The sequence below is a fragment of the Miscanthus floridulus genome, chromosome 6, assembly GCF_019320115.1.
Source record: "Miscanthus floridulus cultivar M001 chromosome 6, ASM1932011v1, whole genome shotgun sequence".
NCBI lineage: Eukaryota > Viridiplantae > Streptophyta > Magnoliopsida > Poales > Poaceae > Miscanthus > Miscanthus floridulus.
Window position 1 is genome coordinate 51626368 of NC_089585.1, and position 11101 is coordinate 51637468.

An 11101-nucleotide genomic window follows, 5' to 3' on the forward strand; every position below is an offset into this window, starting at 1 on the left:
GGAGGAGCGCGGGATTGGGCGAGGGAACGCGTCTACCGGGTGAACGATTGCATGCATCTTAACGTGGGCATAAATCACGTGATTGAAGCCAGGAGCCCAGGACCATGTATAGCTAACTGAGTAAAGTCCACTAGCTATCCTCAAAAACGGAACCAAGGGGCCAGCAGGGGCTGTGGCCACTCCGATGCAGTGGGAATTTGTTTTAATAACCCTATAAAATTTTCAATTTGTAGCACATCAAGACATAAATTCACTCACTTTTTATCATAATATTATGATTTTTTTGTTATGAATACTAAGTACATGTGTAGAAACACTAATAATATATATATATATATATATATATATATATATATATATATATATATCAATCATACTTAGAGGTGTCATCGAATATGTTTCGGCCCCCTTAATCAAAATCGCTGGTTCCGCCTCTGCTTGTTCGGCTATCATCCTGCTTCCTAAACTCGCACATCCACCGTTTAGGTCCTCAAACTTTTTTAGTTGTGTCATCTCGGTCTCTAAATTCGCAAACCGCTTGTTTAAGTCCTCAAACCTGTTTGAATGTGCCATCCGGGTTCCCTAAACATGCAAATCAGCTGTTTAAGTCCTCAAACTTGTGGATTTGTGTCATCCCGGTTCCTAAATGTTGTAAACTTATAAATTCAATATATGTTTATTGAATTTTCCAAAAAATGTAAATCCAATTTTGTTAGACTCTTGGTAACACGGTACTTTAAATTAGAATAAAAAAATCACCATGCACCGTTGAACACTCCTGTAAATTTATAGGACTTATTTACAGCACAGAACAACATATAAAAATGTATGTGCCTATATATTTAGTTAAATAAAAAAAAAATACATGGTGATTTCTTTTATTCTAATTTAAAGTACGTGTTACCAGGAGTCAAACAAAATTGGATTTATAATTTTGGATAGTTCTATAAATATATATTGAATTTACAAGTTTATATCATTTAGGGACCGGAATGACACAACTGAAGAAGTTTGAGGACACCTATATGGGTTATTTGTATGTTTAGGGACTAGGATGACACAGCCGAACAAGTCTGAAGACCTAAACGAGCGATTTGCGAGTTTAGAGACCGAGATAACATAGATGAACAAGTTTGAGGACCTAAACGGTTAATTTACGAGTTTAGGGACCAGAATGACACATCCAAACAAGTTTGAGGACCGCCGGTCGACTTTACTTTTAATGAATTAAGGACAGCCTTCAATCACCATATTTGGTGATCATGGACAGGCGAGGGAAAATCGCTGGAGGTTTCGAGGGTCGCGTGCAGTCTGCGAAGCCGGGCAGAGCGACACGGGGCGATGATGCACGACTGTTGCTAGGTAGCCCGTTATTTGCCGGGTGGCATTTTATCGACAAGCGTTGGGCTGGGTCCGCGGGAAGTGGCATTTAGAGGGAAAGGGAGTATCTGGGAAGCGTGCAAGCTAGCGAAAGAGCGTTTTGTTCTACCGGTCAAAACGAAGCGAAGCGACCCACGTCATCCTACCAGATAAAATCTCCCTGGTACTTTTTAGTTTTAAGAGAGATAAAGATAGAGATAGAGATGTGCTAGTCGAGCAACTCGCATGCATGCATGTCCTTGTACATGTACATTATAGCTTGTATAACTATGACACGCACGTGCAAACACTTTGCATATATCCTGATAATCATGTAGGCTCTTAATCATCATTATGATATGATTCAAGTTGTATTTAACTGTTAAATTCAATTGAATGGATGTTCCTTTTAATTTAGTCATCACTTCGTTTTAAATTAAATATTGACGTTCTATTGGGGGAGTAGGGATCATATTTAATTTATACTGCTATTAGGCAATATCTGAATGTGGCTCATGCGTTATGGCAAGTTTATTGCGAGATTCTAGTGTCTTGAGCATTCGTAGGAAGTGGAAATTACCTTTTTGACATTATTCTGTCCTTTAGCATCTTTGCATAAATCTCTCTTATGGCCCTCGTTCGCTGGTCTAAATCTTGGCTGAAACTGACTGAAAAACACTTGTTCTAACTGAATTGTTGTGAGAGAAAAATACTGTTCTGGCTGAATTGTTGTGAGGGATCATATTTATACTGCTATTTTGACTTGTTTCCATTTTGTCTGATCAAAGACTAGAGTCTTTCATTTTCAACTAATAATGTATATGGCCTACTTACTACTCTTATAATAAACTTATTTGAAGATACAAATAATGATGCTATTTTTTATATAACTAGTCAAATTTAAAAGAGATTCTCATCTGGAGACCGGGGGCTGGGGCTCTACAGCTCTGCTTTGGACCTAGGTGCTAGGGCTAGCCAGTGGCCAGTAGCCGGACAGGGGACGAGCGGACGACGCCGGTGGAGGCGTGGAGCGCCCAACACGGGGCGCAGCAGCGCCGGCAGCCAGGAGACCGGCCACGCGCACCAGGCCTACTGCCTGCTGAGTGTGTCTGGTGAGGGATTTAGTTATTTACCGATTTGGATTTTGGATTTAGGAATTTGAATGTGTGCTAGTGATTTTTAGTTAATAGTGTGCATATATTTTTTGTGTGGATTACCGTTGGTTAATTGGTTTGCAAAATGAAGAAGAAATGAGTTGATTTGATGAGTTTGTTGATATAGCAGCAAAGACAAGAAAGGTAGATTTAGGTTCCACGTCACTGTCGGTTACCGCGGGCGTGGGTAGTGAGGCCCAACCTCAAGATCCGTTTGTTACAGGGAGATGCTAGCACTCCGACGTCCGACACCAGCAGTGCGTCTGGATGCCCCACACCTGCTGCCTGGAAATTATCGCGCCCCCTGCCATCAGAAGTAGCAGCGATGGGCCCACACCTGGCATGGACTCCTGCTGCCCGCATGCTGCTGTTGGTGCGTCATGCTTAAGGATGAAAACGGTCGAACTCGGTCGAAAAACTCTTCAACCGTTTTCTACTTTTACATTTGAAATACGAAAGCGAAAGCGAAAGCGGACAAGCCGGACACGAAAACGAACACGAACTTACGGAATATCTAGAATTTCGAAAACGAACCAATTCGAGCGGAATTATGTCGAACACGGTCGGTATGCGAAAATTCAATACGAAATACCGACCCACAGTGCATAGCATTAAACAAGTGCACGACCAAATACATAACAAGTTCACAACTAACAAGTGCATGATCTAGTTCAAGTGCATAGCATTAAACAAGTGCACGACCAAATACATAATAAGAGAGATGAGGCTGGGCGCCGTCTATAAGAGAGGGCAGCTAGCCACCGGTAGAAAGAACACAACTGCGTGGTGAGCAGCCTGTAATTGGGCTGTATGACCTGTGTAGTTGGCCAAATTCGGTTTAAACCGAATTTTGAATTCGGAATATTTCAAATTAAAAGTAGAAAAGTAGAAAACGGTCGAAAAATGTGTAAACCGTTTTCTACTTTTACATTCGAAATACGAAACATCTCAAATGCGAAAACGAAAACGGTAAAGTCGGACAAGAAAATACGGATTCGGTCGGATTAAATATAGAAAACGATACGGTTCGGTTCGGGATATTTCCGTTCCCGCATCCGGTTGGAATAAGGAGAGAGCAGCGGAGCATACATGCAGCTTCGTGCTCCACGCCCAGCTTTGTGCACACAGGGACCGCTGCGCCCGAGGGGACCACCTCTGCCTATGCCCCCTAGCCGCACCTTGCAATGTAAAAAGCATTTGCTGCAACATACGTTCAAAATAGATGAAACATTTATAACATATCTTGCAATATATGTGTATAGGCACCGCAACATATGCAACATCCAAATAAAACACTTGCGACATACGTTTAAAACAGGTGAAACATTTTAAACATACACTTGCAACATACGTGTATAGCTAGTGCAACATATGCAACATTCAGAAAAAACACTTGCAACATACATTTAAACAACTGAAACATTTGAAACCTACACTTGCAACATACGTGTATAGTCAACATGTGCAACATCCCGATCTACTTTTGCATCATCCTGTATGAAACACTTGAAACATGCCTCTAAAACATCTGAAACATTTGAATTGCACACCTACAACATGCATTATATCCCGGTGCGGCCCTGACGTTGCGCGAGATCTTGACGAACCGCAGCTCCCCGGTGGGGTCGTAGACGCCGTAGACTACGGGCTTTGGGGGTAGGGCGTCCTCTTCAACCAGGGGCTGCATGAGCTCCTAAGGGATGGGCACGAGGGACACCTAGCTTCTTGAAGGCAACGATGGCGAAGCGCAGCGGCGGTGGAGAGGGAAGGGAAGGGTATTGGAGGACGAGGAGGAGGACGACGACGAGGAGTACGGCGTGGAGAGGAGACAGAAGGCAAGGCATAGCGAAGCAGCGGTGGTGACGATGGAAGCCATAGGCATGGGGATGGTGCGGCGGTGCCACGATGGGGCATCTGCTTTACGTCGGCGGCAAGCGGCAAGAGCAACGGTAGAGCAGCGAGGCGGGCGCGCGAAGTAGCAGCAGAGAGCGGCGGGGCGAGCGCACGGAGCAACTACGGGCGGTAGTGTGGGAGATGGACAGGTAATTGATGGGATATTAAAGTTGCGTTAGTTGGAGTAGACGAGAATTAAAATTGTGCCCCCCCCCCCCCCCCCCCCACCCCCAGCGTCCATCCGATATCTACTAAAGAGTCAGACGCTCGGATTAAAGCATTACCGTTTGTTCTATCTATTGTTCCATCTTCCACTCAAAAAAAATCTATTGTTCCATCTATTTTGTAAGTTTCCTTTATTAGTTTATTACTTATTAGTTTGTTTCATACTTTCATGTCTATCTTATGTATGACCAATTTGTTATTTCATTAACGGTGTGAGAGGCTCTTGTTGCAGCGGCCACCCAGGACATGACATTGGTTGTTTCCTTTGCCCGATAGTCGTAGCAGTAGCAGTTTTCTTGTTTTTCTTCTTCTCCCCAGCGTGTGGGGTGTGCTATGTTTTTATTTGTAAAGGTTGGTTTTTTCTCTCCCCTTCTAATAGATTTGCTCAGCAATTCTCTTGCTGAGGTTTTGGAAAAAAAAGTCTACCCTTTCTCTATTTTTCCTAACTAGTTCTTGGCCCACAAAATTTTAGTACTGCCCCACAACTTAAGTTTTTTCTACTAGTTACCTCTAATTTATTAACCCTTATTATAATTCCCTGAATTTCTCTAAAAGAAAAGTAGGTAAGACCAAATTCTATCATAAGCAATTAAGCATGTACTCCCTCCATTCCAATTATAAAGAGATTTTGGCTTTTTTTAGCCAGTTTTTATTATGCACTTAGATATACATTATGTCTAGATGCATATCAAAAGCAATGTATATAGAAAATTCAAAACGTCTTATAATTTGGAATTGAGCGAGTAGCATATAGCACTGTACCCAATTGCCAGACTCATTATCATGCCAAAATCCAACCAAACAGTGTGAACTGTTGAGAACTCTTTTTATACAAGAAACCCCCTTGCAAATACAACAATACAGTTATACAACTAGAGAGGATGCAACCATCATGTTTGCTTGTGTTATTCACATAATTCATCAGCAGTTTAAGGTCGTGCTAGACATCCTATCTGATGATAAGACTTCATCGATTAGTCATCAGACGGTATTTATTTACCAGACACACAACCCATAAACACAAAAACGGCTGTACAAGAGCTTGCTTGCCACTTGACAGGAAAGATAAGGAAAAAGGAAAACTAACTAGGAACTGTTTATGTCAGATTTCGCAGAGAAATTGTCCACAAAAGATCTGCATCAGATTCTACAGTTACCTTCTCCGACTGCACAATGTTGGATGTGCTTATCATGCTCCCAAATCTCATCTTTGATTCACCTGGAAGCGGGGAAAAGAATCAATACTACCTTTGATCTTAGTGGTCCAAATATAAATGAAACAAAACAAAAATCCTACTATGTTCATGTACATCCCCATGAAAACCGAGAGGGAAACTGATCATTATGGAATTAAATGCTTATGTAAATGTCAGCAAAGAGTATTTCATTTTGCACTAGATTAATATTTCATGAATAAACTTGATAATATATGTACTTCATTTTATTTCGTTCATTAAGTCTTCAGTGTTTCCACACAATATACGCTAATTTGATTTGTTAGATAAGTCCAGTAATCCATGCAGTTCAATCCAGAACTTCCACAAGTTTATGAACAACAGAGCACAAAGAAATTTACTTAGATTCCATTTCAGGCCAGTAGTTGTGGTGCTTGTTGATGGTGCTCCAACAGGAAAAAGCCCACAATGGGGTCCTTCAACAGACGACTCAATATATAGCTCATGGCGATGTGTTCTCGGAAGAAGTCGAATCAAGCAATCATCTGATAGGAGGACAATCCGCATGTCCGAAAACAGATACAGAACATTGATATTTGCCGCCTCATGATCAAACCTTCCACCTAGTGCTCCAGTAACAAGCACACAGAGCTACAGTATTTGATGGAAAAAGTAAGTTCCAGTGCCAATGAATTTTGTACAGATGTGAGTGTAATATTGATAGAAAATATCAACAAGTAGGAAAAAGAAACAAGAGAAGTATCAAGACCAAATAATACGATTGCTACTTACATTGGGTTTTTCATGATCAGGCGTACGATGATGGATACGAGAAATACATTTGTGTAGATCTGTTGTCTCCTGGTTATGTGACTTATCAGAAATTTTGGATCCCTGAAAATAGGAGAAGTTTACCAAAACCATGACATCCTGATAACGTTTACAGTATAATTAATCCACTGGTAATAGATCCAAATTCTACACAGAACGACATGTGAATACTTGATCGTAAAATTTAGATGCCAAAGTATATAGTCAATAACTGACCAATAGCCAGCAAAGTACTTCAATGAATGAATAAAGTTTGTGCAGTATTCTTCAACATTTAGTAAAATCAAACTCTAGTCAATGTTCACCTTAAAAGTTCAGTTGATTGTTAAACACTTCAGGGAAAGTTCATATGTATGGAAACTAGAGTAATACAATGCAGTATTTTATTATTTCAAACAGACATTTAGAAGCTCATTTCAGTTCAAGTATCCAATAGATAGATAAAATCATTTATTTGTTTGAACATAGTAATTAGAAAACAGAAAATTTGTTGACATATAACCAAAAGAAATGGCATTTCCTCCAGAGTCACCAAGCAGAGGATCCTAAGGTGTACATAATGATAAAACAAGCTTCCATTCATAGGATTTCAAATTTCTGCAGTTAATATAGCAATTTGATTGAAGAGTCAGTCATTCACAATGACCGATGGGCTCGTTGAGAAGTTAAGGATTAGTATTTTGTTTCCAAATAAGATGCCATCCACATTAGTCAGTTGCCTGGTGCAAAGTTGATTTTAATTCTTTTTGCTGTCCATGAGTACAATGGTGCTTTAAAAGGTGTTAGGATAAGTGATAGTACTACTGCACTGTGTAATTCTTACGGGTGTTACAACTAGCTTAACATCCAGTGTGAACTGATTGCAATGCAGAAACCTGACTAGGATGATCAGGTAAACAATGTAGAAAAAGAAAGCGCAAGTAAAAGAACCTGACTGGAGTAGAACAGTTTTACTTCAGGTCTTATAGAATCCATGTCCCCCTCAATTATTTCTGGAACATACCTGGATAATAGCAATTAATTATGATATTAAGATGAATCCTACAAAATTATTGTTTTCCTGTTTCACCGGGGAGAGCAGAGAACAAGCATATATAAACAGTTTAGTATACGAACCCTAATTAAAATGACATCAAAGTATGAAAAGCAATCATGTATGCTAGAATCAAGCTAGAGTCATAACATACAAGCTTCCAGAAAATAAACACTAATAATCAAAGTTCATTTTTTGCTCTAACCCAGGAAAACAAAGATGTAGGAAGGCACAGGCGGGGACTGACGGCGAGCAGATGTATCAAATGCTGCCCTGAATGTGCACGGGGTGTAACGTTGGGAGTTGGCATGAGCAAAAAACAGAGATTGTGCGGCACGGGAGGACCGGCGGCGCAGATTGGAGAGAGCTAGCGCAGGAATTGGGAGAATTACACCTCACACCCATTGAGGGGGAGGGGGCTGCCTTTGAATACAACTTGGAGAACAAGTAGGATTACAATCATGAATCTATACTCTAAATTCTCTAATAAAAGACTTCAACTTCTGTGCCTCATTAGCGAGGGATCTGCAATCATATAAAAGCACTTGGATATTAGGACGTATGTGTATTCGACATGAAAAATGTATTTAAAAATGCTTGGGATGTACAACTGCCAGTAATGCTTAGGCACTTAGCATATAGATTGAAGGCTTCAAGCAAGAGCAAGAGGTATCTCCTCACATATTGTCCTTTTCATCTATTCCGCAACAACCCCCACAAAGGTCGCTCACCACCACATATTCAGCCATTCTGATTCACTGGGACAAGGGAACCTATGATATCCTTCTTTTTTCTAAATAAATGTTCAATGAGATCTAGAAAGAACCCAACCTGCCACACGATATTGGCCCACAACTTAAGCGAACCCAGTGAAACTCAACTGTTTAAGAAACAAAATCCAATCTAACCATCACAACTCACCATCAAACCCATAAGATACTAATTCATGCTAGCTATTTTTGCATAAGGCACAACTATCCAGTGAAGAAACCTATTTCGGAGTAAATGACAACCATTTTTTAACATCAATAAAAATGGCAACATATGGCAGTTCCTATTATAATAAGATCTTAAGAATGTTGAAAAATCAATAAGCACTTCAGTATGAAATGATGGAGAAAAAAACTTCACTTATTTCTGGTGCTTTTTTTGTCTTCATCATTGGTCATCTGATACATCTCATCAAAAATATGATTAGCTCCTCCATCGGCGCAGATCCTCAAATTTGCTGTTCTACATCAAAATGCAAAGGTGTTTTAAGGATACTTTCCTACAAAAATATAAAAGGGAAAGACAAATGAGCTATGTCTAGTTACCATGATCCCAGAGTCGAGGCATGAATCGTGGAAGTTGCTGGTTTAGAACAACTAAAGCATAGTTCTTGACTGGTTTGTTGACAGGTTGATGCAGTTTCGGAACAAGGAAACTCGAAGAATGCATTATTACATCCATACTGCGTACTGTGCGCCACAACATCTTGACCTTTGAAGGGGTACCTCAATCAAGGGCAAATCTAACACTGTTTTTGCTGTCAATACCGATATACAAAAGCCAACTGTTATTGATGCCAATGCCATTATATGACAATTTTTTTTAGAGCTTTAGGGCCGAAGGCCCCAGTCTTTTAGCATTAAAGCAAAAGACGGTTTAACCGTTTACAGCATAAGGGTATGGCATACCATCCCGAGCAGTTAAGCATTCAGAACCTTTAACCAACAAACTTGTAAAAAACTACTAGACAGAAACCTGTTCCAAAGAAGCTAGAAAACAAAAGTAGCCGAAGACAACTCCAAAGCTTGAAGATTGAGCGCCATTATATGACAATCATTTTTTTCTGTGCAGTACTGCTCAAAAGGGTCTCTTATGTTTCCTAAAAAGGTCTGCCTTGAGATGTGGGACTCTAGGTATTAATAGGTTTTTAGTCCAGTATCCAACAAAACTGCACTGCACAATTTGATTGACTCTCAGGCAACAATAACCACATGTTTTAAGCAGTAATATTTAGTTACATCTAGATATTTATTTCCATTATCTAAGAAAAAGAAGAAAAAAATACGCCTATGCCCCCAGTTAAGAATTCAATTAGTGCAGGATTTTTCATTGTAACAGAATGGAAGAGAGGATGGATTCTTGTAGTGCTTACTCATCTTGAGCATTATTCTTTTGTTTATTCCATCATCTAAAAAAGTTGAGATAATGTTTGCTTGCACCAAGACCTATGTTCCCATGGCATTCATATAAATAGTTTAGTAATACAAGCTAACTATCCTGCTGATTACTCCATTTGCTTTCGTACTAGCAAATTCAGACTATGGAGAACTCCAATGCAGAAATGACATCTTCATCAGAACTAACCATGCTATCTTACATTCATTGGTTAGAATGCCAAAATCTCCCCAAAAGGAGAACTTCCCTGCCTATTGATGTGGGGAATATTCTTTAGAACACCCAGCCAAAGAATAACCTGAAATTCTGCACCTCCGCGCCCAGATTCGACACCATATGCCTGGAACTACGCCGCAATCCCGGTGAGATCGATTTGACTCAGCGGCCGTAACCCTGGCAGGCACCAAAATCGATTCGCAACGACTGGCCTCGTCCTTCGGAACCCAGAATCGAAGAAACTCAAGGACAACAGAACCAGCCCCGAGACGGAAATGAATGGAGAGACCTCACGTACGACATCGCAGGCAACCGTAATCGGCGCAGGAAACACAGAGGCGCATGCAGATCTCACCTGAGGACTGACGTTACGCGCCGAAGAGGGAGGATGAGGCTCCGAGCTGGCCAATCCGGCGCTGTACAGGCTGAGACGGAGGAAGAATAAAAACTGCAAAGGTCTTCGCTGCCGGTATGACGGTGCGTCGCTTTTTTCAGACAGAAGTTTGTTGTAGCCGCTCGATGTGCGGCGATGGACAGGACTCTTCTCACGGGCGCCGTCAAGCGGGACCACGCCAAAAGTTTCTAACACCCGTATATAAGGTCACCTTTAATGATATAGTTTCGTTCTCAGGACATCTCGTAACAATAATAAAGACAGACTGCCCTAGAGATATCTATCTATATTAAACAATATTAATGGATTATTATGTATTCAAGAGTAAATTTTATGGGTGGTACTCAAATTTGTTCCGAGTTTTTATTTACAGCCCGGTACTTTCAAATTGCAGATTCAGCTTCCTAAACTTGGCCTAAGTTTTCATTCAAGTCTCGGTATTTTCAAATTGCATATTTAGCTCCTTAAACTTATCACGAGTTCTCATATAGGTTCAGGAACTTTTAAATTTCGTATTTAGCTCCCTAAACTTGCTCCTAGTTCTCATCTAGGTTGTGATACTTTTAAATTGCACACTTAGATCTCTAAAATTGTATTATTATACTATTATGGTCCATCCACCCCCACACCATCCTCACCTTCCACCACCCATGCT

At 40.5% G+C, this 11101-nt stretch overlaps 1 protein-coding gene across 2 annotated transcripts; it reads right to left on the bottom strand.

Annotated features, from left to right (window-relative positions):
• Window positions 1–5400: 5400 nt before the first annotated feature.
• On the bottom strand, window positions 5401–10566 carry LOC136456031 (thiamine pyrophosphokinase 2). 2 transcript variants are annotated; one of them, XM_066455796.1, is made up of 7 exons: window positions 10408–10566; window positions 8987–9198; window positions 8802–8898; window positions 7568–7640; window positions 6599–6700; window positions 6208–6457; window positions 5401–5850 (listed from the first exon to the last, which is right to left on the bottom strand). In XM_066455796.1, the coding sequence occupies exons 2-7, from the start codon at window positions 9144–9146 to the stop codon at window positions 5729–5731; spliced, it is 804 nt and encodes a 267-aa protein (XP_066311893.1). In that variant the 5' UTR covers window positions 9147–9198; window positions 10408–10566; the 3' UTR covers window positions 5401–5728. The 2 variants fall into 2 exon arrangements, with proteins under 2 accessions (XP_066311893.1, XP_066311894.1); XM_066455797.1 differs by lacking the exon at window positions 10408–10566 and having other exon boundaries at window positions 5402–5850; window positions 8802–8903; window positions 8987–9123.
• Window positions 10567–11101: the final 535 nt, after the last annotated feature.

Bases quoted from the DNA above. Each gene is read 5' to 3' on its own strand.
- LOC136456031 (XM_066455796.1), bottom strand. From the start codon at position 9,146: ATGTTGTGGCGCACAGTACGCAGTATGGATGTAATAATGCATTCTTCG. The intron at 7,641-8,801 runs GTGAAGTTTTTT...GCTATTATCCAG, and splicing joins AAAAAAAGCACCAGAAATAA to GTATGTTCCAGAAATAATTG. The intron at 5,851-6,207 runs GTAAATTTCTTT...CCCCGCTTCCAG, and splicing joins TGGCCTGAAATGGAATCTAA to GTGAATCAAAGATGAGATTT.